The sequence below is a fragment of the Geotrypetes seraphini genome, chromosome 1, assembly GCF_902459505.1.
Source record: "Geotrypetes seraphini chromosome 1, aGeoSer1.1, whole genome shotgun sequence".
NCBI lineage: Eukaryota > Metazoa > Chordata > Amphibia > Gymnophiona > Dermophiidae > Geotrypetes > Geotrypetes seraphini.
The window spans coordinates 237763419-237790968 of NC_047084.1; the positions used below are offsets into that span (position 1 = coordinate 237763419).

The following is a 27550-nucleotide window of genomic DNA, read 5'->3' on the forward strand; positions in this document are numbered from 1 at the left end:
GGAGGTTTCATCAGCTTAAATCTCTTGCTGGAGCAAAGTTATTGTGGTAGCTGTAAATATATTCTGTGTGTGTTGTATTTGTTTTTTTAGGATATAATTGGAAAGTCGATGCAACAGGTGATATCTCTAATTTTATATAAGGCTTCAAAAAGGTAATATTTATATTAATTATTCAGAGTTAGTTCTGTCATACATAATTTACTTATTGTCAAAGATGAAGTAAAGATAGCTTTATTGATAATAGCCCTATTATCAATAACAGTATTTTTACTTCATCTCCTGTGATTCACTTTCTTTCTTCATATATACATATCTGTGCTAGTATTCCATAAGGTCCTAAGAACTGCTATAATGAGTCAAATCAAAAGTCTGTCAAATTCAATATCATATTTCTAACAGTGTCCAATAAAGGCAACAAGTACCTGACAAGTAGTGCTGCCTGATTCAAGGAAAAAAGTTTTGATTTGATTTGGCCTATTTTAATTAATTTTTCAATTTGCTTTTCCTTTTCAATTGGGCTTTTTTTTTTTTTTTTTTTTTTTTCAAACATCCTGGCGGGTTTATTTTGTAGCCTTTTCACCCACCCCCATTTGCTCTCTGTAACCCATGCCAGCGCTGTGGTGTAAACAAATTAAACAAAAAAGACTTTTCCTCTCTCCGTTAGGTCCTAGCTCACACTCGCTGTCTAACACCAGCTCTGGCAGGATACACATTTCAAATCTGACATATTGTAATCACTAAATAGAAAATAATTATTTTTCTACCTTTTGTTGTCTGGTCATTTTATTATTCAAATCATGTTGGTCCCAGGTTCTGATTTCTGTTTGTCTTATGTTAACGCGCTCTCCAGGGGTCTCCTGCCCATTCGACGTTTTCTTCATTCTCACCATCCATCTTCCATCTCTGTACCTTCCCTTCCACTGCCATATCCAACATTTCTATTTCTTTCCCACTGTCAACCATCTCTCTCCCTGCCTTTCTCCCTGGGTCAAACCTCACTATTCCCTTCCATGCAGCCTCTCTCCCTTTCTCCCCTCCATTATCATAAGCAATATTTTTTTCTCTCTCTCCATGCACCATCTCTCCTTGCCCTCCACCCTATGTCCAACATTTCTCCCTCTCTCTTCTCCATACATATCTCCCTCCCCTCCACCATATGCAAAATTTCTCTCTCTCACCCCTTTCTACCACTTTGCTGCATCTATCCCTTTCTCTCCTCCACCCCATGCCCAACAATTCTTCTTCCCTCTTCTTTCCTCCATGCGCAGCAGCTTTCCATCCCTCCCATTCCCCTGAGCAGCAGCTTTCCATCCCTTCCACCAAGCCCCCTGTGCAGCAGCTTTCCATCCCTCCTACTCCCTGTGCAGCACCTCCCAATTGGATCCCCCCCACACCTCCACCTGACATACCTTCAGGTCTCCCAAAACAGCAGTGGCGGCTGCCGTCTGACAGAGGCAGCACTGTGAACAGGCTGCTTGTGGCCTGTCCCACCAGGTCTTCCCTCTTCCACCTCATCAGTGGCATCATCAGTGATGCAGCAGAGGGAAGGCCCCAGTGGGGCAGGCCACAAGCAGCTTTCTCAGAGCTCTGCATCTGCCAGCTGGCCAACTGCTGCTTCTGCTGCTTTAGGAAGCCCAGAGGTATGTCAGGTCTCACTGTGGGGGGAGGGGGAGGGTTGGAGGGTGTTGGTCATTGAATCAGTAAGTCTGATTTTTTTTTTCAGAGAATGAATCAATTCACCAAAGTGAATTGGACAGCACTACTGGCAAGATCCCAAAAAGTTGTTAGATTCCATACTGCTTATACTGAGGGATAACTAGTGCTTCCCCCAAATTTACCTTAGTGAGAGTTTATAGACTTTTCCACAGGAACTTGTCCAATCCTGTTTTTTTTAACCCAGCAATGCTGATTGCTTTTTCCACATCCTATGAGCTTTATTATGCACCGAGGGCCAGATTTCTGTAATTGGCGCCTGTTCCATGCCAATCACACTTAAGCACCCATTACAGAATCATGCTTAGTGGTGCCTAACTTAAAACTTAGGCATCAATAATATAGGCCAGGGTTTTAAAGACCTACATTATAGGCACCTAAAATCTTTAGAGAATCGTGCCTAGCGGCGTCTTAAGTCTTTCTCCACCCCTAAACCCACCTACGTTGGTGCTAGGCACTGCTGGGCTGCATGCAATAGGCACATATCTTTTGTAGAATCACACATAAGAGGATAGGTGCCTATCTCCCAGATAATTTATATTTTTTTCAATTATGAACTTGTTAAAGCTCATAACTGAAGCCAATTTACTAATTAAGTTAGGTGCCTAACTTCAGGCACCTCTTATAGAATTTCCCCATGAGTAAAAGAAATATTTTCTCTGATTTGTTTTAAGTGTAATACTTAGTAACTGCATGGTATTTCTTAGTTGTATCTCTAAAATGAACAATCTTATCTTTTTTAGCCTTTCTTCATTGGGGAGCTCTGGTACCCCTGATATCACTTTAATTGCTCTTCTCTGTACCTTTTCTAATTCTGCTATAACTGTTTTTGAGATGTTGCAACCAGAATTGCACAAAGTACTCAAAGTGTGGTCACACTATGGAACGATACAGCGGCATTATGATACTCTCTGTTTTCTTCTGCATTTGTCTTCTAATAATTCCTAACATGCTATTTGCTTTTATGGCTGCTACCACTAAAATAATTGTTGGAAATTTTAAGAACACTTCTGCTGAATTGCTGTACCTGTGCTTATTATCTGTCTTTATATTTTCTCTTCAGTGAAGAAGCTTCTCCGAGATTGATTAAATTACCTTTTCTGTAAGTATGTTGCTAACCTTTGTCATTTTAAGAACTTTTCTTTAGACACCAATTATAGTTAATGTCTTTTCTGGAAGGTCTTTTACTGCAGGCTTAACATTAGCTGCGATAAGAAGGCCCTGTCCAGAGAACATTGTTGTTTTGGTCTTTCGTATTTTGTAAGGGGGAGGGAGATACTTACCCTGCAGTATCCTCCTGCTCCTTTGAGTTTCCAGCTCAATCAGGTGAACCTCCCTTGAGTTATAATGCCATGCACCTTCAGTTGTGACTATATAGGAAATTTTTCCTGTTGTAATCCCCCTTCAGCATCTTTAGCACTACCACTGTACTTGTGTTTTTTAGTAGAATCAGAAAATGTGAGGATTCTGAACTGCTAACTTTCTGAAATGTTGCATTCGTAAGGACTTATTAAATTTCATACAGTCTGGCTATTTGAATCAGCTATATGTTTGGTTTTTAATAGTTGCTATAACACCAGTTATTAGTCAATATTTTATTTTATAATTTCCTTCCTTTCAGATGGAATGACAAATCATCCAGTCTTCATTACATAATATTTCCCATGTTGGAAAATTCAACTTCGAAGATTTATATTCTGAGGAGACCAACAGATGTATCTAAGTAAGAAATGGGTAAAAACGTAGAAGTCTTATGAAGCACTTGGGCCCATATTCTATAAACGGCGCCTTAACTTAGGAGCCAGTATGCGCCCTACCGGTGCCTAAGTTAAGTGCAAAATGCCATTTAAAAGAGTTTAAAAAAAAATTATCAAGGCGTAAAAAAAGGCACAGAATTGTACATACATGGAGGCTTTACTATGCCTTATGCCTCTGTAGGCATGGCTAATGCTGGAAATGGCGATAGGCGCCATAAAGCATTTAGGCATGAATGTAGGCACGATTCATGTCAAAGAAAGGCGCCGGAAATGTAGACCTTGAAAACCCTGGCCTACATTTCCAGTTTTTATCATATATTCACGGTGTGTCATGGACTCATCATGGTCCGTGTTTCGGCTTAGAAGCCTGCCTCAGGTATAATAGACATCCAGCAGATGGCGCTCTCATGACATCAAAACTAACTGTGGGAGTAAATCGGGTGCAATCTAGAAGCTAAAAAAGTATTTCCCTCCAATTAAATCAAGAGCGGTATGTGCTCTTGTCAAAAAAAAAAGTTTACTGCCAGTTATTTTTGATGTCATGAGAGCACCATCTGCTGTATGTCAATTATAGCCTTGAGCAGGGATGTCAAAGTCCCTCCTCGAGGGCCGCAATCCAGTCGGGTTTTCAGGATTTCCCCAATGAATATGCATGAGATCTATTTGCAAGCACTGCTTTCATTGTATGCTAATAGATCTCATGCATATTCATTGGGGAAATCCTGAAAACCCGACTGGATTGCGGCCCTCGAGGACCAACTTTGACACCTGTGGCCTTGAGGCAGGTTTCTAAGCCAAAACACAAACCATGTCAGGTCCATGACACACAGTGACTATATCATAAAGACTGTTACATTTATATTTTAAATAAATATTGACTCATTTGACCTATCCCTAGTTGATGTGTACATTTCCTAACTCCACTTGATCGTTTTAGGTAATTACTGCACAAGTCTTAATAGTTTGAAGAAGAAATATATTTTTATAGAATTTTGGTTCTGTTTATCAATTTAGGGGCTAAGGTTAAGATGTGTTATTTTCCTATTTATTTATGCTATTTTAGTATAGGTTCCATTTTATGTGATGGGGTTAGCAGTAAAATATGGGCATCTTAACAGTAGCCCACATTGATAACGACCCCCTTAATGTTTCAAGTCATATTTTTGGTTTACTGGCAATAGGATGTGCCATGATCACTGGTATCTTGGAAACAGTGGTACATCCAATACAGTATAATAAAGTAAAACCAAGTTGGTCTGCTTGAGAACATAATACAGTGGTACCTCGAAATCCAAACGCCCCAGAACTCGAACGATTTGGAATCCAAACTTTATTTTTCTTCATTTTTGCCCCGGAATATGAATGCTGCTTTGGAATCCGAACTGCAAGCAGTGCTCAGCCCAAAGCTTCCCCTCTGATGCAGCTTCCTGTTTCCACCTGGGAGGGAAACTTTGGGCTGAACACCACTTGCAGCTGCCGTTGCCAATCTTGCTGTCTTGCCGCTGGGGATCCCAATCTTGCTGCCTCTGCTGCTGGGGGGTCCCAATCTTGCTGCCTCTGCTGCTGGGGGTCCCAATCTTGCTGCCTCTGCTGCTGGGTGACCCAATCTTGCTGTTTCTGCCAGGTAAGCCCGATCTTGCAGAGTTTGTGGGACCAAGGGACGGATTAATCCAGTTTCTATTCTTTTCAAGGGGAAAACTTGTCTTGGAACTCAAATGTTTTGGAACTCGAACGAGGTTCTGGAACGGATTAAGTTCAGATTCCAAGGTATCACTGTATAGTATAAATCCTCCTCTGTTGATGGAATGTGTTTGCCAGTCTTCTCTGTTTTCTAGCCAAAGCAATTTTTTGCCAGTCTGCCTTTAAGTACTTCAAAGCCAAACTGGCTCAGAAATCTAGTTCTCTCCTTTTGTCTTCATGTCTTTACAATAGCTCTAATAGGTTTTTTTTTGTAGGTTAAAGATAGATTTGAATAGTTTTAATATATAGTTTTATTCCTGCACCACAACTGTTGATCTGGCAGCTTCACTTTTATGACTAAACTATTCATTTCTACTCTTAGGTCTGTACCTAGTGGACTAATGGCTATTGAATTTGGAAACATCTTAAACAGTGTAAATGAAAGTACTGAAGAAAGGTAAATATTCCATTTGGACAGTAAAAACTTAGTAATGCATGTATTCTGTAGTGGGACTGTACATACTTTTTAGGCCTGATTCTCAAAACGCACATCCCAATTGCAGGCAGCGGTAGGCGTCCTACCGCCATCTGTCAGCCAATCCAAGTGTCCAAGGTAGGATGCCTACATTGTAGATCTCTTTAGCACATCTATGGAGATGCGTACCCATGCTTAAACACTCCCAAGGTGGAATGTGGGCATGGTTTCGCCCAGAAGTGGCCTTGGGTGGGCTTAAGCATTGGTACGCGTCTCCATAGACATAAGAAAGATGCCTTAAATGTAGGCTTGCAAAATCCTGGCCTATATTTAAGGCATCTGTCCGAGAGTGTAGACACAATTCTGAATAGGACGCCAATGTGTGATTCACATGCGATCGGTGGACTATACAAAATCAAGTCCTTTATGTATATACTTGTGTTGTAGCTGAATGTTGCTGATTTAGAGCAGAACTATATTCTCTGGATCTGATTCAAATAAGGAGGGAAAGGATGGAACTTTTGATCAACTAAGAACAATGGCAGAGAGGGGTCACATAAAATTTAGGTCCTGGATTTCCAAGTTTAATAAAAATAGAGGAGTATTATCCAGAGGACCTGACAGAATAAAAAGTTCTAGATGAAGCATAAGAACATTAAGCAGAACTGAAAGATACCCTTTTAAGAATGCAGGTCTTTATGTTCACTGTGAACAAGCACGATGAAGGTATTCTGATTGATGGGTGACGACATCTGATGGAGTCTAGCGTGGGACCTACTCCCCAGTGACTATTCTAAAAGTGTTTGAGAATACCTCATTGCATGTGTGCACCTTCCCATCCACCATGAGCATATGGGACAAGAACAATCCTGTTTTTTCTGTGGAACAGTTTAGATGCACAGCTTGCATCTTCGAATTTTCCTCATCGCAATTGCAGTGTTGCTTTGTTTGCATTGCCTGTAAGTGCTCACATGGGGCCAATGTACCTCTCACACTCCCTATTTGTTATTTGGTCAGGTTTTTTGTCATTTCTTTGTTTTATGCAGCCCGATACCCTTAGGTATCAGGCACCTGGCTGGAGAATTATCACTATTGAATGGGTTTGATTTCACCTTGGCTATCTTTCCTTTCATGTCCCAGAAAACTCTCAGTGGTTTTAAAAAATGTACCTAGTGCAGCAGGACCATGTCCCTACAGACACCCATAATTGATTCCTGCAGTGTTTGGGGCCTGACAATAATACCCCTTCTTGTAAACCCTGTTCACAGAAATCAATAGGAGGCATAAAAAGTTGTGAAAATAAGCATGAATGGATTTTTGGTCCTGGGAAATTTGATCCTTCAACTGCAGCATTGGAGGCATCGGTCTCTGGCTGCAGGAGCTGTATTGAACACTAGGGATGCATTGGCATTGAGAGGATCTCTACCTACCTTGACATCGAGTATTCATAATGACATCCCAAATCAGACATCTTCCAATTTCCCTCCTGAGTGCAATGCATCAGGCAGCAGCCAAGGAGTATCATGTCAGTCCTTCTCAATGCATGGTGTTGAGAGCAGCAAGGCATCAAGGTCATCAATACCCTTGAAGCGCCCCAACATAAAGGAGACTTACCATCTTGGGATCCAAACAGAATACAGTAGCCTCCATAAAGCCAAAACCAGGTCACCTCAGTGACTTTGAAGGATGTGACCACACTGGCGGAGTCCCAGCCTTCATTAATGGCAACCCTCAAGGAGTGGCTCAAGGAGACAAGGATGCCTGTTGCTCAACAAGAGGCTATGGCATCGAGATGGTTGGTGCTCCTCAGAAGCTCCAGTCTATCTTGGAGGCCCATGCACTACCTGCAGACAGTACATTGAAACTGAGGCCTTGAGGGGCCTCAGGGCCATCTGAACTTAAAAACATTGAAAATGATGGCAGATAAAGGCCAAATGGCCCATCTAGTCTGCCCATCTGCAGTAACCATTATCTCTTTCTCTCTCTGAGAGATTCCACATGCCTAACCCATGCCTTCTTGAATTCAGACAGAGTCTCTGTCACCACCACTTCTTCCAGGTGTTAATGTTCAGCCCTCAGGGTAAGGAAGAAAGCTGCCTCAGGGAACCAGTGATCCCCTGTGCCTTGATGCCCCTATTTCTAGAGTTTCAGCTAAGCAAGGCAGGCAGAAACTCAGACACCTATAGGCGAGTACTTTAATGAGTCTAATTCTAACTGCTCTTAGGTGTTTGAGAAAGTGCCAGAGGGCCTCTCAGAGGTGGATTCATTTGGTCTCCCCTCAACCCTTCCCCTTTACATGAGAGGAGAGGAAAAAGCCCCCCCCCCCCCAACGAGGAGCTCTACTTTTATGATTTTATACAAGTGATGACTAACTCTTTCCCATTTAATTTGGAAACTGGGATGAGCACAGGACCAAGATGATATACATCCTCCAGTTTGATTTCCCCCTCCCCCCAAGGAACTTGTGATAGCACTTCTGCACAGAATCTTTAAATAAGTACTGATGAAGCAATGTGAGACACCCCTCTCTTCCCCCCCCCCTCAAATATAGCAGGTTAATAAATGGTTGTCTGTATGTATAGAGTCCAGAAGGCTCTGGGATTCAAGAAGCTTCAGCTTTCTCACCATTCCATCATGGTTGAATGCGCTCGTAAAAGGGCCAAGAGTTCTGAGATTCATTTCTTGGTGCCTTCAGGGAGGGAGGCTTGGATCTTGGAGCTTTCTTGAGAAGAAATTTTATCAGAACTCTATGCTATCTTCTTGCATAGTTTCTTACAAGCCCTTAATGAGCATGCAATTGCAGAACATTGTACACCGTGTGGCAAAGTTTGTAGATGTTCTGTCTTGGGAGAAGGCTGAAGAGCTCCACCAGCTAATAGCCAAAGAGTGGGACTGTGGAAGGTATATGGTACAGACAACCTATGAAGCTTTCACTATGCTGTCTGTGTCCTCTGCAGTAGTTATTGGATTGTGCAGACTCATCTAACTGTTTGCCTCAGCCCTCAAACCAATGGTCCAGGACACCACCAACAGAGGACATTCCATACTATCTTTTTTAATGACAAGAGAGGGGAGGTAATAGACATTCTCAAGAAGCACTCTGAATCAATCCAGCTCAGCCTCCACATTCAGGAAGTATTCTGGTGGAGGGAAATGGAGGACCTACTACTCTCAAAAACATACCATATATACTCGAGTATAAGACGAGGTACCCTTTTTCCCCAAAAAAAGGTTGACTCGAATATAAAATTGGGGGGGTGTTAATATTCATGTGCCCTGCCAGAAACTGTGTCCTGCCCTGTCTCCTCTCTCCCTGCCAGGCTCTGCACCCAGCCACCCTCCCTGTCCTGTACTATATCCTCCCCTCTCTCCCAATGTCCTTCAGCCCTCCACTGGGCCTGCCCTATGAGCTGGTGGGGCGGAACAGGAGAGATCCCTCCCATATCCTGTCCCGGCAGACTCTGCCAATTTTTTTTGCCTCCCTCCGGCATACTTTTTACTTTTTGAATCCCTGGTGGTCCAGCGATGCACCAGGCAGGAGCTCATGCTCAGTACACTGGGCTGTGAGAACTTGAGGCGGCCATTCAGGGAGACGCTCAGCATGGGGCGCTCCTGCCCGATACACTGCTGGACCACCAGGGATTCAAAAAGGTTTGCAGAGGGAGGTAAAAAAAATTGGCAGTCAGCCAGGACAGGATACGGGAGGGATCCCTCCTGTCTTGGCCCACCCCACCAGCCTATATTGCAGGCCTGGCAGAGGCCTGCAACAAGTCTAAGAGGGGGCGGGTGGGCGATGACCCGAATATAAGATGAGACCCCCATTTTTGGCCCTTTTTTTGGGTCCAATAATGTTTGTCATATTCAAGTATATGGTAAGTTTCCTCTCTCCCCCACTTGGAACAGCCAGGGTCCTCACGCCTGTCTTCGGCAGAAGTCCCAGATAGTTTCCTAGTCAAAGCCTCCTGGTGGAGGTGGTAGAGATTAAGTATCTGCTTCAGCAGCCTGTTCTGACTGTCATAAAGGAGTACTGCTGAAAAATTAAGAATACTGCCCTTTTAGTGAAACATTTTGACCATCCAACAACAGCATTTTAAACTGATCATGAGTGTATACATTCTGCTTTGTAACCCAAAGTCGCTACAGTGCTTAGTGATCGTATGGGATAGCAGGATGTATGTATATTAAAGAGGTGCATTCATTTGAAATGTCATTTCATTGTTAGCCCAAAACAACAGGAAACACCTTACATTTAGAAATTTTTCCTGTGTTGGAAAGTGTGTGCGCACCATCATAACACTGCCCTAAAATGGAAGTAATTAAACACAACAAAATGAAAATTCCCATAAATGACACAGGAAACTAACCAAACTAAAATTTTTAGTGCTTCACACCATATTGTAAATAGGGAGAATTTGGAAGACAATGAGGAAAATAGTGATTTTCTAATGAGAGCCAGAAAAGCCATAAGGAGACAGAGTGGACAATAAGAGAGAATGTGAAATAAGGCTTGTCCTGACTGGTAATTCATGAGTATAATATTTAGTCTGTAGTATGTTGTTCTTATTTTGTCTGTAGTATGTTCAGTTGTTTGGATGCACATTTCTATGATGATGAAACCATAACAGTAGTTCTCAAGGACAACTCTGAAGTGGAGGGGAAGGACAGAATCTTGGCTCAGTTGTCTTTATCTTCATTATACGTCAGTGAGGAATCCGGGAAGCTGTTCAGCTGGGATACCAGCCAAAGGTATGGACTCGCCTTTTGGTGAGTTTATCTGGTTGCTTGGCAGGCAAAAAGCGTGAGTTTTCTCCGCAGTTCTGATACAGTTCCCCGGGTTAAGAATGAGTTCCGTTTTTTAAACTGTTCTTAAGTTGAATTTGTATGGAACTTGGATCCTGTACAGTACACAGTCTATAAAAACATTAAAGAAACAGTCTTCAAAACAAAGTACAGTACTGTAGTTTAAATAGAAAGAAAAGCACGGTTTACACAAATTTGTCCCCGTCCCCGCAGGAACTCAATTTCCCTGTCCCGCGAGTCTTGTCACTGTCCCATTCCTGTAAGCTCTGCCTTAACCGCATAAGCCTCGAACACTTATGATTTTAAAGTGTTTGAGGCTTCTGCAGATGAGGATGGAGCTTGCAGGGACAGAAAAAAAACTCGACGGGAAAATGAGTTCCCACAGGGACAGGCAAAAATTTGGCCCTGTGTCATTCTCTAGTTTACACTTACTTTTGTTATTCATCTGTCCAATCTCCACCACCACATCCAACATTTCTCCCTCGCTTCTCTCTTCCCCATGCATCTGTACCTCATGTCTCTCCCACTGCCATGTCCAATATTTCTTTGTCCCTCCCTATGCCCAACAACTTACCTCTTTCTTCATTTCCCCATGTGCACTGTCTCTCTTTCCCTCTCACTCAGACACCCATGCCCAACAATTTTCCCCCACCTCAGCATCTCTTTCCCTCACTCCCTCCATTGTTCCATCCTATCTCCCAAGTTCATGCACCCTCGCTCTTTCCTTCCATCCTATATCTGAAGTTTGTGCTCCCTCCCTTCTGTGTCCCAACACTCCCTTTCTTCCTTCCTCCCTGTCCAAACACGACCCCCTCCTCCCTTCTGTGTCCTAACCCACCCTTCATTATCTTTCCCTCCGTTCTGTGTCCCAAATTCATGCCTCCCATGGATGTTTACCTCCTCAGGTGGCTCCCTCCTCCCATCGCAGTTCTCTTTGCAAAGCCTTGGCCGCGGTTCCTGCACACGGCTGACACAGCAGCCTGACCCTTCGTGCCTCCTGCAGGTGTTTACCTCTTCTGGCTGGCTCTCTCCTCCCAGTGGCACTTGCTTACGAAGCCTCTGACATGAGGGAAGGCTTCCGGGTCAGCCGCAAGCCACATACTGGAACCAGTGGCCGTAGCTTTGCGAACAGTAGTGCCACTGGGAGGAGAGAACCGGCCAGAGGAAGTAAACACCCGTGGGAGGTATGAAGGGTCAGGCTGCCGGGTCAGCCACAAGCCGTTGCTTTGTAAAGAGAACTGCGATGGGAGGAGGGAGCCGGCTAGAGTAAGTAAATACCTGCGGGAGGCATGAATTTGGGACATGGTTTGGAGAAGGAGGAGCGCATTGACACAGGAAGGGAGAGGCAGGACCCCGATCGTAAGTACAAGTTTGACATAAGTCAGGCATTCTTAAACCGGGGACTACCTGTATTGCATACATATTTTAATATTGGCAATGTATTTGACTGTCAAGTAGTATGTAAATAATCTAGGATATTTATTTGGACATTTGTGTCCAACAGTCCTTGTCTGCTTATTTACATTACATTACATTACATTACATTAGGGATTTCTATTCCGCCATTACCTTGCGGTTCAAGGCGGATTACAAAAGGTTAATTTAAAAAGAACAGAGTTACAATGATTAGCTAGAGAGGTAGATTGTAGATCTTATAAACATTTTGCGGGTTGTTGAGGGTGAGGTGGTTTGTAAGAGAGTTAATAGGTGGTCATAGTGGAGATTCTTTTGTTATTATTAGTGTAGTAATGGGTAGATCAAATGTCAGTTTTAGAGTTACTAAGAGGTCGTGGTGTTATTGCTGCTTCAGGAATTTCTTGAAAAGTGTGGTTTTTATTTCTTTTCTGAACGTCCTATAGTCTGGGGTGGTCATCAGAAGGTTGGAGATCTGGTTGTCCAGCCTTGCGGCTTGAGTGGCTAGGAGGCCGTCGTGTAGTTTTGTTCTTTTTACTGCCTTGATTGGGGGGGGTATGAATGGGGAGTGCGTTTTTCTGTGTCTGGTAGTGGGTGCTTGGATGATGCGATTGTTCAAATATGATGGGCTGTCTCCGTGTAGGGTTTTAAATAGTATGCAGTAGAATTTGAATTGGATTCTTTCTTGGATTGGAAGCCAATGTGAGTTGATGAAGGCTTCAGTGATGTGGTCATGTTTTTTCAATGAGTAGATGAGTCTCAGAGCTGTATTTTGGATTGTTTGGAGTTGTCTTATCGTAGTTGCAGGGCAAGGGAGGAAGAGGATGTTACAGTAGTCCAATATACCTAGTATTAGGGATTGTACTATAAGTTGGAATTGTGTTCTTTCAAAGAATTTTCGGACTTGTCTCAGATTTCTCATGATTGCGAATGATTTCTGAATTGTTTTATTTATTTGCGGTTGCATAGTGCAGCATCTGTCTATGGTCATGCCAAGTAGTTTTATGGTGGTTTGGATGGGATATTTGATTGTGTTTATATCTAAGTTGGTTGTGGTTTGGACCTTGTCATTTTCGAGGAGGATGAATTTGGTTTTGTCTTGGTTGAGTTTAAGTTTGTGATTTTTCATCCAGGTTGTGACTGTTTCAAGTGTTTGTTGAAGTTTGTCTGTCATGGTAGGTTTAGAATGATCGTATGGGATGAGGATGGTGATGTCATCAGCATAGCTATAGGTGGTTATGTCCAGATTGTCCAGATGTGTTCCTAGGGAAGCAGTGTAGAGATTGAAGAGGGTAGGGGATAGTGGAGATCCTTGTGGTACGCCGCAGGGGTTTGACCAGGATTCTGACTTTTCTTTGTTTGATTTTACACTGTAGGTTCTGAGTTTTAGGAATCCTTCAAACCAAGAGTAAACTTTATCTGAGATGCCTATTGCGTCTAAGATCTGTAGTAGGATGTTGTGGTCCACTAAGTCGAATGCCGCAGTTAGGTCCAGTTGTATGAGAAGCATTTTTTTCCCTGTACTAAGTTGTTGTCTGACGGTATCCATAAGGGAGCCTAGTAGTGTCTCTGTACTGAAGTTTGTTCTGAAGCCTGATTGCATGGGGTGGAGTAGGTTGTGGTCATCTATGTAATCGGTGAGGAGTTTGGCTACTAGGCCTTCTATAATTTTGACATATAGCGGGATTGAGGCTATAGGTCTAAAGTTAGATGGGAGGTTTTGTGGTGCTTTTGGGTCTTTTTGGATTGGGGTGATGACGATTTCGCTGAGGTCAGCAGGGAATGTGCCTTCTGTGAGCGTGAATTGAATCCATTGTAGAATTTTGGTGCGGAATTTTACACTAGAGGTGGTAAGAAGATATGAGGGGCAATGGTTGAGGTCACAGGAGGCATGGCTGTATTTTTTATAGAGTTTGTTGAATTCTGGCCATTGTATGTTGGGGAATTGAGTCCAAATTCTGTCTGCTGCGGTTGCCTCTTTTCCTGTAGGGTGGATTGTGATTGGGTTTTGATGGGATGGGTTAAGTATGAGGGTGGCTCTGGTGTTGGTAATTTTGTTCTTGAAGTGTTCTGCTAAGAGGGTGGGTGATGGAGGAGGGGTGTTCGTGGTGGTGGTGTATGGTTTGGTGTCTGTTAATTCTTTCAGGATTTGGAATATTTTTTTGGAATCTTGGGTTTCCGTGCCTATGAGATTAGTATAGTAGCTTTTTCTTTTATCCCTTAGTAGAATTTTGTATTGTTTGTTGATTTTTTTCCAGTCGGTTTTTGTTTGATCTTGGTTCTTTTTTCTCCATTTTCTTTCTAATCTCCTACACTGTCTTTTGAGTTGGAGTAATTCATTATCAAACCATTGGTCTGATTTCCTGCTGGTTCTGGTTTTGGTTTGTAGGGGGGCCAGATCATCAAGGATGTTGGTGGACACGTTTTTCCAGTGGAGGATGAAGTCTTTTGGGTTGCAGTCTTGGATAGTTTCGTCTACATTTGACCAAAAAATGGTTGGGTCGATATGTTTGCGTGTGGTATATGTGGTTTTTTTTGATTGAGGTGTGTGTTTGGTCTTGGTCCAATTGATGTTGAAGTTGTATGTGTAGTGGTCTGACCATAGGGATGGGGACCATGTTCCGTTAGGAGTTTGGATTGCTGGATTGGATGGTTGGTGAGTCATGAATGCAGCAATGTCCAGTTGATGACCTTTTTCATGGGTGGTTTGTGGGTTTAGGATCTGGAAGGATAAGGCATTGAGGAAGGATAGACAGTTATTTGCTGGTGTGGAGGTTGTGTCTTCTAGGTGTAGGTTTAGGTCTCCTAGGATGAGGTTATATTCTGCTGTTAATGAGTTTTGGTAGATAAAGTTTTCAAATTCAGGTCTCACTGTGGTCCAGTTTCCTGGTGTTATGTAGCAGAGTAAGCAGTTTAGTGAGTTTTTTAGTGTTGGGTTTGTGAGATGACACGCTAGGAAATCCATTTGTGGAGTGGATGTTTTTTCAAGTATGTTTAGAGTTAGGGAGTTCTTGATTATTATTGCTAGTCCTCCTCCTCTTTTTTTTTCTCTGCAGGTTACTGTTATTTTGTATCCCGGCGGGCATACTTCTTTTATTCTGGGGTCTGTGTCTGAGGTTAGCCAGGTTTCAGTGAGGAATAGGCAGTCAAGTTTTTCTGTTTTTATCCAATTTTTTATGTTTTCTGTTTTGGATCCTAGTGCTCTGATGTTAACATAGGCACATGTAAGGGAGGTCTTGTCGGTCTGGGGAATGTGAGTTGTTTCCGGGTATATGAGTTTTGTGGGAGTTGGATGAGATTTTGTTTTCGGCAGTTTTGATCTTCTTCTCCAGGTAACAGTGATGGAGTGTTGAGTGCTGGCGTGGTGGTTCGGGTTTCTTGATGTGAGTATTCTTCTGTTGGGAAGTTGGAAGTTGGTTGTACTGGAGGATGTGGTTGTGGTGGGTAAGTTATTTGCTGCTGCTTTCCAACTAGAAATGAGGAGGATTATTAAAAGGGTGGCTATTGTGTGTGTATGTAGGGAGAGCTTCATTTTTGATGTCTGGTTCGGAGTGTTAGGTAGAGGGAATGGTTCTCCCTTTGAGTCCCGGTTGGGTCGGGAGTGGCTGGTTTTTTCGTGCTGGGAGGAGTGGGAGGAGCGGGGATCTCACGCTCCTTACCTTATATTGGAAGTCGGCAGGAGGTCCTGTGGTGTGGTCTTTGGGGTGTAGGTGTTCCCGGTTCTCAGGTCCGCAAATGCTCCTCTCGGTCGCTCCACGAAGGCGCTCACTAAGGCGCAGGCGCCTTTGTCGTGCGCCTTCGTCGGCGCACCGTTGGCGCTGTGTCCTTTTAAAGTGTGTGTCCTCCTGCGGGATCGGGGGGGCGGAGCAGGGCTCCCACGCCGGCCCGGTCGTGCTGCAAGATGGAGGTGCTGGCGCTGTGTCCTTTTAAAGTGTGTGTCCTCCTGCGGGATCGGGGGGGCGGAGCAGGGCTCCCACGCCGGCCCGGTCGTGCTGCAAGATGGAGGTGCTGGCGCTGTGTCCTTTTAAAGTGTGTGTCCTCCTGCGGGATCGGGGGAGCGGAGCAGGGCTCCCACGCCGGCCCGGTCGTGCTGCAAGATGGAGGTGCTGGCGCTGTGTCCTTTTAAAGTGTGTGTCCTCCTGCGGGATCGGGGGGGGCGGAGCAGGGCTCCCACGCCGGCCCGGTCGTGCTGCAAGATGGAGGTGCTGGCGCTGTGTCCTTTTAAAGTGTGTGTCCTCCTGCGGGATCGGGGGGGCGGAGCAGGGCTCCCACGCCGGCCCGGTCGTGCTGCAAGATGGAGGTGCTGGCGCTGTGTCCTTTTAAAGTGTGTGTCCTCCTGCGGGATCGGGGGGGCGGAGCAGGGCTCCCACGCCGGCCCGGTCGTGCTGCAAGATGGAGGTGCTGGCGCTGTGTCCTTTTAAAGTGTGTGTCCTCCTGCGGGATCGGGGGGGCGGAGCAGGGCTCCCACGCCGGCCCGGTCGTGCTGCATTTCATTTTTGTTTGAACTGATAACTGGGGAAGCCAGTTGACTGCTTTGTGAAATGCTGGTTACAAATCATGGTCTAAAGCAGTGATATTCAGCCCAGTCCTCAGGGACCACCTGGCCAGTCGGGTTGCCATATTCATTATGGATATCCTGAAAACCCGACTGGCCAGATGGTCCCTGAGGACTGGGTTGAATACCACTGGTCTAAAGTACAGTCAAACTTCGGTTTGCGAGTGTTTTGCAAGACGAGCAAGACACTCTCACAAATCTTGCCTCGCAAACCGAGCATTGACTCAATATACTAGCCCCTGAGAACCAGCATCCCCCTCACCCCCTTCCCCATCCGTCCAAACCCATACTGCGATCGGGCACCGGCACACAGCACCACCCCACAGGATGTGCCGGTGCCGAAAGAGCCTGTCGCTGATCTCTGCTGGGCTTTGAGCATCTGCGCATGCTCAAGGCCTTCTGGCTCCCGCTCTCTCCAAGATTCTAATGAGATTCTCGGAGAGAGAGGGAGCCAGAAGGCCTTGTGCATGCGCAGATGCTCAAGGCCCAGCAGAGATCAGCGGCAGGCTCTTTCGGCACCAGCATATCCTGTGGGGTTGGTGCTGCATGCCAGTGTTCGATCATGGTAAGGGTTTGGATGGGCTGGGGAGAGGCAATGACAGTTCCTGGGGGTGGGGTGGAAGCGCATCAGTGGTCGGGGGGGAAGGGTCTTTTGGGGATGTGGAATGAATCATCCCAGTTTCCCTTACTTTGTATGAGGAAACTCACTTTGATATACGAGCACTTTGGTTTACGAGCATTCTCCTGGAACCAATTATTCTCGCAAACCAAGGTTCCACTATATATGATAACTTACCATACACACATGCATTTATTTGGTACATCTACAGATTAGGACTACTGAGTCCTCTCAAGGATCAGAATGTAACTGTTCATTGTCTAGGTTGGATGATCAGAGCGTCGATGTTCCCACACACACTGTGTCTCTGGGGAATCAGTGGAGGGTGCTGGAAAACATGAAGGCACAACATGTTGCAGTAAATGGTATTCGAAAAGTCTCCTGTGTGGTAAGTAGTTTGTGAGAAATCACAGTCTGATATAAGTAGATTTTGCTATTAGGCTTCAAAGGGCAAGTAATATATTTAGCTGATTCCTGCCAGTATTGGCATAATATACCATATTTATCCATGGAGCAGTGCATGCCATTAAGGACAGATATTTCAGGCTGGGTTGGTGGCTCAGTGACAACGCTGTGCACAGCCATGTAGGACATTCCCAGTTCAATCCCCACCCTGGGTCTCTAGGGCACATGGGGCTGGGAATGCTGTAAACTACTACTGAGCCATAGGACCCAAAGTGTCCTACTTAAATCTACCATCTCGCAACCTAAATCAATAAAATACGGAGTACCTCATGTCCCCTTTGCTTTTCAACCTCTATATCAGACTGGTGATAGACATCGCCTTAAAATACCAAATAAAGATACACTAATTTACCGACGACATACAACGACCTACTCCTAGGCTTAAATCGAGATTCTCAAATCTCCAAACTACACGCCTGCCTCTCAGAAATAAAAAGCTGGATGACCCGAAACAAGTTGCAACTAAACACGGCAAAAACCAAACTACTCTGCTTAAGAAGAGATGACCCCCAAACTCACATGCCCATCGATCTCCTGGGAATCTGCCAAGACAACGGCCAAAGACAAAGTATGCAGCCTAGGGGTGATGATTGACGGTGACCTTTCACTATCCAACCATGTCTCCCAGGTATTATCTGCCTCATTCTACTACCTCTGGCAGCTACAAAAAATCAAGATGCTACTTCTCGGAACTGGACTTTGCTAAATTACTATATGCTTTCGTCCTTACCCATATGGACTATTGCAACATGCTCCTAAATGTGATCAATACAAAAAAACACATCGATTACAATGAGTGCAAAACGCCGCTATCCGACTCTTGAAAATCTTTACAGGCGAGACCCGATCACCCCAGCGCTGTGCGCTGCCCACTGGCTGACGATTGACAAACAATGTAACGTATTTCCCCATATATAGGCCGTGGCCTATATATGGGTTTTGCAAGCCTGTCCAATGGGTGCGGCTTGCATGACTGGGGCGACCTATACTGGTTTTTTAAATCATCCCCCTCCCCCTTACCTCCCTCACTGGATGGCGGCCTCCTCGAATCTCGTGGCCAGCGGTGCAGGGCAGGAGCGATCTTTTTTATCTCCAGCCCGAACCCCCGCTGCTTCCTGCATGGCTTTGCCGTCAGTTCTCTTGGGACCGGTTCTCACTGGAACTGACGGCAAAGCCATGCAAGAAGCAGCGCGGGGCTGGGCTGGAGATTGAAAAGATCACTCGTGCCCTGCACCGCTGGCCACAAGATTCAAGGAGGCATCCGTCCAGTGAGGGAGGTAAAGTGGGGGGATGATTTTTAAAAACAGTATAGGCCGCCCCAGTTACTGGTAGATAAGCCATGGCTAATACAATGGGGCGGCTTATCTACCAGTTTTAAAATTTGCATAGGCATTTTCTGCGGCCTATACAAGGGGGGCCTAAATGTGGGGAAATACGGTATATGCAAAGGCCTAGTAATGGCCTACAAACTCTTCCATGACATGGTACCAGCCTATGTGGCCAACAAACTACAACTCGACGCCCTGAATCAACCGTTCTGCTAGCAAGAAGTAAAACGATTATGCACGCCCTCGGGACATGCCCTCCACCTTGAGACTGCCTAAAAATGATCTTACACGCACTACCACACCTCTAGAACAAGCTACCTACTCACATAAGATCATTAGGTCTACTGAACTTCAGGAAGGCAATAAAAATCCACCTCTTCCCTTGAGAGTACACCTACCCAAATTCCCAAACCTTATAAAGAAGAGCATCAGCCCTTAGCTGTCACAAGTCTCAAACCCTGATGCGCTTCGCCCACCATACCATGAACTGTTGCAACTTATGTTGCCCATCATATAATGCTCTACCCTACCAAGTCACCTCCTGTGGTATAATATGCAGCCTCCACTGTGCAAGATCCACCGTTCTATCTACTATATACTATGTCTAACCACACCATGCTTTGCCACATTGGAAGATTAGGTTTTAACCTTCAATAATCTTCTTTTCGTTAGTCCCTGTAGGATTCCATTCGCTAGGTGTCAATCCCTTCCTGCACTCTGGGAGTTGCAGAAATCCAAACACTTTTCTGAACATGTGCTCCTCCTACCTTAGTAAATGAGTTAGAGACCCCTGCAGTTCGGTCCCAAAGCCATACTGAAATCAATCCATGACAAACAAGGGGGCACGGGGGAACCTCCCCGGCAACAAACAATTTCTGTTAAGATCAGCTCTGCAAAATATAAAAACAAGAAATAAACAGGCAACACAGAAAAGACATTGAGGAACAATGTAGAACTAACCTGCTGTATGCAACGAGCACCCACATGAACAGCCATCGGCAAGATGCATAACAGCAAACTTCCCCCAGGATCTGTTGACTTGCTGGAAGATCCTGGAGCCTGTAAGGTGAATAGCCAAGGCAATTCTGTTACGTCTCTTCCAGATTCCATACACTAGGTGACATCAAAGCAATGGCAGCGTCTAGGGAGGGACAGAAGAGCCTGCCCACAACACAGAGGTCCCAAAAGTGGCATCACAGTAAGCCACCACATACACTCGGTAAAACCGGGTAAAGGTATGAAGAGAGGACCAAGTAGCCATCCTGCAAATTTCATCTGGATGAATCGCTAGAGACTCTGTCCTTGAGACCAGACGCTGCCATTTTGGCACAGTGTTTCAGCAGGGCCCTTCAGTGGACAAGGGGTGTGAATTTTCACCAGACTTTTTTTTTTTTTGCTCCTCTGGAAAGCATATTCTTCAGATTCATCTCGTTTGATGCAGCTGGCGGGCACATCAATTTCTTCTAAGCCGGTTGTGCCAGTGGCAGAGATACCTTTTCAGGAGCCCTCTCATCCTGCTATGGCAGTCACCCTGAGAGTCCAGATTTGGTTGAGGACATCTCAAGCAGGCTGGCTCCACAGATCCACCAAAGTTTCTCTGTGAAGCAGCAGTCTGGCTCTGCAGGACTGCGTCTTTTCCTCCGGCAGAGGATCCCGAAAGGGGTCTCATGGCACTGAAGTCACTGAAAAAAAACAAACTTTAAGAAAAAGATGCAGAGTACATCCAAAAGATTTCAGCACGGATTGCTTGCAGAAATTGAAAACTGTAGGGGGTTCTAATTCACTCTCTAAGGTAGGGGGAACACATGCTCAGAAAAGTGTTTAGATTTCTCCAAGATTGCGGGAAGGGATTGAACACCTAGAGTATTGAATCCAAAAGGGACGTAACAGAATGTGTCATAATGTCACCTTTCTCTCTCACTCTACTATACTATATATTGTATCTTTCATACTATAATTGCCACACTGTCTACTGTACTACATTCTCACTGCTTCTATTTGCCATTCCATGTCTACCACACTAGGTTCTACCTTGTTACATATCATACTGTCACGTCATACTAGGTTAGCTATACTTGTATACTATGGCATACTATATCTATCGTGCTATGTTTGCCATGCCATGTTTTGTATATAAAATACTAGGTTTGCCTTGCTACGTTAACCATGCTTGTAATACAATATTTTTCATGCTGTGTTTTGTCATACAATACTCATCATGCTATGTCTCACCATGCCGTGTTGTGTTGTTTTGCCATCTTTGTTAGACAGTGTCCTGCCATGCCATGTTTGCCAACACCTTGTTAAAAACCCACTTTAATATGTATTCTCTCAGGGTTTCCGCAGCTGGCATTGTGCTTGTTGCAGGTTTCCGGATCTCGCTGCATCTTGTCAAGACAAGACGCAGAGAGACTTGGAAACCTGCAATAAACACTTTAATCCAGGGGTGTCCAATGTCGGTCCTCGAGGGCCACAGTCCAGTCGGGTTTTCAAGATTTCCCCAATGAATATTCATGAGATCTATTTGCATGCACTGCTTTCATTGTATGCTAATAGATCTCATGCATATTCATTGGGGAAATCCTGAAAACCCGACTGGATTGCGGCCCTCGAGGACCGACATTGGACACCCCTGCTTTAATATGTATGTAAACTTGTGACCAGTTCTGAGCTCCCCTGGGCAGATGGGATATAAAAACAAATAAATAAATACTACCTATCATTTCTATAGCGTTACCAGATGCATGCAGCTTACAATCTAATTATGACAGATAACAGAACAAAAAAGGATGAATCTATAGTACATGCAATGTTCATGGCTCTTAGGGAGGTAAAATCATAGTCATTGGTCAAGGATAACACCTATTTGTCAATGATTGCAAGTTTCCAGATGAAGCCTGGATAAGGATTTAAGGTGTAATGAGTAGATGTTGTTTGTCTGTCTTGCCTGTTTAGATTGTAAGCTCTTTCGAGCAGGGACTGTTTTTTTCTTCTTTGTGACTCTGTGCAGTGCTTCGTGCGTCTGGTAGCACTATAGAAATAATTAATAGTAGTAGAGAAAAAGTTCCCATGTAGGTGCAAAGGAAGCCTCATACCAGAATCCCAGCTGTGGTTCCAAATGAGTTGGAACTAAAAGTAACAAGAGGAAATTGGCAAGGCAGAAATCAAACAACCCAACCAAATGTTCTTTGGGCTATAAATAGATCCTGAGACACAAGAAAGGCAATTCCAAGCTCTTTCTACAAGTAAATGGCTAAAATATTAGCACTTATGTACATTTACTTCTGAACGTACCACCAGGCTGCCCAGGACCCATTATAGAATAGGGTCTTACTGTTCATCCTGGGGGTGCCTAGTTATAGAATTGCTCCCTAAATATTGTTAATATCTGGATAAAGATAAAGCCTACTTTATTTTTCATTAGAGTTTGTTTTGAACATAAATGACAAACTTTATAGTGATGACTTTTTTCCCCCCAAACAATTCAATTTTTGCAAACTGGCATTACCATACTTAAGTACTGCATAGTAACATGAGCATTTATCTCCTTAGCTCAGTTCCAATCTGCGTCACATCCGCGTGTTTGAGATGGACGTGGAGGATGATGGTGAGGAAGAAGAGGAGGAGGATTTCCATAATGTGACTGGAGATCAGGAGGAGCTGAATCAGTCTTCAGATAACCAAGAAAATACTTGCAGTGGTCAAAATGAAATAGTGTACGACAGTGAAGAAAATGAATCATGCTTGGATTCCTGACCAGTTCAATAATGTATTCCTCTTTTCTACATTAACTTATCTATGGCTTCACACCATCTTTGTTTCATTGTACTGTAACCAGTTTAACATTATATTAATGTTGTAAACAGTGAAGTACTTACCTCCATGTTTCAACATACTGTAAATAAAGGAAAAAATTTTTTTGATATCTTGTTACAGATGAACGTAACAATAGTTAGGGCTAACATCAGTGGGTCCTGTTTTGTTCGGTATTTTTTATAAGTAATTTTTCAGGGTGAGCGAGGTAGATAAGAATTGTTTTAAATTATACAATCGGGAAGGGGGGGTCATTCCAGAGTGCAGCATTTAAAAAAATCAGATATGAGCAAAAACAGCTTGGAATGATCAAAAATTGGCATCTAAGATCTAATACAAGCAAGTATAGAATCCTACACACATACAGTTAAACATTTTTAATTCTTCAAACTCACACCTAGGGCAGAGATTCAATGAGCAATATCTCTCAATGAAAGCCGTCTTGGGTTTTCTGAAGGACAAACACTTTACTACCTGAAACAATCCCCTAGCATAATTGCAACACTGGCTTTTTGAGAAAATCTGTTTTACTATTTGGGATGTAGCTAGGTACTTGGGGCCTGGGTTGGCCACTATTGGAAACAGGATACTGAGCTTGAGGGACCTTCGGTCTGTCCCAGTATGGCAATTCCTATGTATCATTCTCTACTTCATTATTTAATAGTATAGTGGGTCTAGCTGAGCTGAGTGAAAGGTGTAAAATTTACTCTATTTAGTAGTTATATTTTAGTTTTAAGTTATTTACAAGATGTCATTTTATTATTTAAAAAATTTTATTGTAAACTACCATAAAACCTTGGCTACGGTAAGTGATATATAAAATTAGCAAATCAAATCCCACAATCACCTGTAAGTAATACAACTTATTTTATAGCTTAATCATCCCCTTATAGCATTGTCTGCTGGCACCTCATACTCCTGCAGTCATCCACAGTATTTTGTCACTACCAGTCCAACTTCTTGCATTCCCTATTTTTTCTAACTACCAGCTCTCAACAATCCATGAGACCTATTGGGTGCTATAAAACCTAACAGTCCTTATCTCAATGGTATTTGTTTCTTTGATGCTGGTTGGGAAGTACCTTGATCCAGCTTCACTTCAGTTCTGCTTTTGACAGTTAATCATGAGCTACTGTTTAGATGCTTGAGAGAATCTAGTGTAAGGGGGTTGGCACTTAAGTTCATGAAGAAACAAGAATGAAACTATTTATTTGTAACGGTTATAGACAGAAATTACTCCAAACCTCAAGGTTCTATTTTTTCCCCCATCCTGTTTAACTTTTCATCACCCTCATGCTCTCATTCAGTCTTTGGACTTTTACATTTATCTTATGCAGACAGTGAATGATAAGTGGGATGGTGCCTTTCTCTCCTTACTAGAGCATAAACTTTCTATGATTGGTTTCTGAATTGTTGATCATCAATTGTCTCTTAATATAAAAAGGACCAAGGACCTTTTAGTTTTCTCATCCCTCTGCTCAGCTGCAAGTACTCTTAAATCAGATAGTGATTCCTATCTTTAGGGGTCCTTATTGACAATCTTATCATTTAGGCATCACATTTCTTGAGTGGTACAGAAATCCTTTGTTTTCCTGTGGAAAATCAGATCAGTCAGACCTTTTTTGGATCCTCATGCTCTGAAAACTTTAATTCATGCCTTCATTCTAGTTGAATTACTGTAATGCTTTGTTTATAGATGTTCAGCTACAAAATGGGGGGATAATTGCTAGGGGTAAGCAACCTTGAAAGAGACCTGGGGGTGATGGTGGACACAACATTGAAAGCATCAGCACAGTGTGCGACAGCCTCAAAGAAAGCAAACAGAATTTTGGGTATCATTAAAAAGGGTATCACGACCAGGACGAAGGAAGTCATCATGCCGCTGTATCGTGCAATGGTGCGCCCACATCTGGAGTACTGTGTCCAGTACTGGTCGCCGTACCTCAAGAAGGACATGGCAGTACTTGAGGGAGTTCAGAGAAGAGCAACTAAACTGATAAAAGGTATGGAAAACTTTTCATACGCTGACAGGTTGGAAATGCTGGAGCTATTCTCCCTGGAAAAGCAGAGACTTAGAGGAGACATGATAGAAACCTTCAAAATCCTGAAGAGCATAGAGAAGGTAGACAGGGACAGATTCTTCAGACTGTGGGGAACCACAAGTACAAGGGGGCACTCGGAGAAATTGAAAGGGGACAGGTTTAGAACAAACGCTAGGAAGTTCTTTTTTACCCAGCGGGTGGTGGACACATGGAATGCGCTTCCGGAGGTTATGATAGGCCAGAGCACGCTACAGGGATTCAAGGAAGGTTTAGATAGGTTCCTAAAGGATAAGGGGATTGAGGGGTACAGATAGAAGTAGAGGTAGGTTATAGGAATAGTCAGGGACCACTTCACAGGTCATGGGCCGCCACAGGAGCGGACCGCTGGGCGTGATGGACCTCTGGTCTGACCCAGTGGAGGCAACTTCTTATGTTCATTCAATTTAGTCAGACACCTTCAAATGATTCAAAATACCGCTGTGAAACTAATTTACAATGCCAAAAAATTAAACCATGCGATATCCTACCTATATGAGCAACATTGGCTACATATTCTGTTTAGAATCTGTTATAAAATCCTATTTTTTAGCACATAAAGCCCTCTACTCAGGTACTCCCTTAAACCCGAGTCTCTCCACGGTTCAACCTCAGCAATTTTTTGATGCCTCCTTTACCAACCAGTTAGTTGTTCCCTCATTCAGGAAGCTAGTCTTTTTCTCTTCATGAAATTTTGCATTCTGTTATGTGGCCCCCTACCCTTGGGCACCTTCTTTCAGTTGGCATCTGCTGTGAACTATCTTTAGCACATTAAAGCACTAATAAAACCTGGCTGTTATGTCGTGCCTTCCTTGAATTTGCACCTTGATAGACCTTTTGGTTTTTCCATTTTCCTGTTTGTCTTCCTGTTTCCTGCTGCCCATTTGTACTACAGATAAATACTCTTGTGCCCTTACTATCTAGCACAGGGGTGCCCACACTTTTTTTGGCTTGTGAGCTACTTTTAAAATGACCTGGTCAAAATGATCTACCAACAATAAAATTTAAAAAACACAAAGCACACTGTACACAGAGAAAATGTTAATTATCATTTATATTCAGGGTTTTTTTTCAAAGATGTAAAGGCAGATGACTTTAAAATATGCAATGTCACTTTGCTGGGGGGAGCAGGGAGAGAGAAAGAAACTATACAAAATAGACATATATACCCCCCTCCCCTTTTACTAAACCGCGATAGTGGTTTTTAGCACAGGGAGCTGTGCTGAATGCCCTGCGCTGCTCCTGACGCTCATAGGCTCCCTGCACTAAAAAACGCTATCGCGGTTTAGTAACCAGCAGGCAGATTCTGGGTCATATTGGAATAAGGGTACTGTATTACCTAACAAAAGGGAGGAACCAGCTGGCATAGGCTAGTCACAAACCTATTAAGTTGGCCCAATGTCACCTACATGAGACTGGGATACATGAAAGCCTCTCAGGACCCACTGCCTTAAAATGTCACGCTTAAGTAAGGTGCTCTTTTCTTGTATCCAGAGAAAGGGATATATACTTTTCAAGGAAGTAGTTCAGGTGGAAAGGAAACTCAGGAGCCAACTTTTCTAACTTATGTGGGGTGCTAAACCCAATGTAAATGGCTTGTCATGGGACATAATCAAGGATCTGGTTCAATTTTGGCTCCTCTGGATGTAAATAACCAACTTCTGCTATGGCAGGAGAAAAAGGGTGGCAATGCAGCGTCATGGAATTGGGGCCGGGGTGGGATTTGAACCTGAACTTCAGCCACTCACCAGGCATCTTGGGGTTCCTCTTCTTCCGGCCCCTCTTCATCTCCTTCCCTGGGCACCACCAGCCGCTTCAGCTTCTCGATCCTGGCTGGGTCCGGGGGCGGCGGGCCTCACTGCTTGCGCGGGACCGGAGCTCCTCGCACTGCATGAAGCGCTCATATTCGGGAGGAGTAAAGCGCCAGGAGGGGGTCAAAGAGCTCCGAGCTGACGTCCAGGCTCTCGTCAACAAGCGCAGGCCGGGTCGATCCCCTGCTGTCTCTCCTCCACCTCTATGTTTGAAAGACCCACAGTTCAGGGCCGATGGGAATGTGGGAAGTGAGGCTTGTGGGCCCGGCGCTTGTGCAATCACTGCACACGCCTAGCCTGGAGTCGAGAAAGCAGGGAAAACAGAACAAGGCAACGTGAGTCTATTGCAGAGCCTGGGATGGGCTCCACGATCGACTCGCGTTGCCTTAGCGATCTACTGGCAGATTGTGATCGACCTTTTGGGAATCCCTGATCTAGCAGATCAAGTTTGATTATTAGTCACATCCTAATGTTCCGTTGATGTTTTTGTTGTTCACTGCTAATGTGTTTCTGAATGGTAGTGTACCAATTTTGCATAAATAAACACCTCCCTAATATCTAAAAAAAAAGTGAGCCTTTTACTCCATATATCTTCCAGCTATTGTGCAACTGTGCTCCAAAGTTGATCAAGAGGTAGGATAGGAGCTGATAAAGATTTTGGTCCTCTTAAACTATATTCCACACTAACGTAGATCTAATAGTAAATGCCTGTAGGCATCAATCAGATAGGTGCAATGAGGATGTTAGCCACTAGTTCTTATGATAACTCCCCGGAAGTCATGATCAGGTCCCCTTCATGTCCTTCTGCCTGAGAACTGCCTTCATTCACCAACTTCAGATTCACAGTATCCAAAAATCCCATGAATATAAAAAAAAAATCAAGAGAGGTACAGTCTACTAGATGCAAGTTCATATTCCCAATAACAGTAAAGGGCCCTGCACTGCATGCTCTTCAACCATTCGGAGTTGAGGAGCTTCCATTGGTATGAAAAGGAGTTGGCATTGGCTTCCAACCAATCAATAGAGTTCAAAGTATAATAGAT

The 27550-nt window shown here is 44.0% G+C and overlaps 1 protein-coding gene across 6 annotated transcripts in view; it reads left to right on the forward strand.

The window, feature by feature from the left end:
- The window catches only part of ANAPC4 (anaphase promoting complex subunit 4), a 98476-nt gene extending 74947 nt beyond the window's left edge, over nt 1-23529 (forward strand). For 3 of the 6 annotated variants that reach the window (XM_033948199.1, XM_033948208.1, XM_033948218.1), the window contains exons 23-29: nt 91-152; nt 2777-2815; nt 3335-3436; nt 5533-5607; nt 10201-10371; nt 17277-17400; nt 22358-23524. In XM_033948199.1, coding sequence (XP_033804090.1) covers nt 91-152; nt 2777-2815; nt 3335-3436; nt 5533-5607; nt 10201-10371; nt 17277-17400; nt 22358-22561 — 777 coding nt within the window. In that variant the 3' untranslated portion in view covers nt 22562-23524. Of the gene's footprint in view, nt 1-90; nt 153-2776; nt 2816-3334; nt 3437-5532; nt 5608-10200; nt 10372-17276; nt 17401-22357 lie in introns of all 6 variants that reach the window. The other 3 variants (XM_033948191.1, XM_033948182.1, XM_033948173.1) reach the window with 3 other exon arrangements.
- The last annotated feature ends 4021 nt before the right edge of the window (nt 23530-27550 follow it).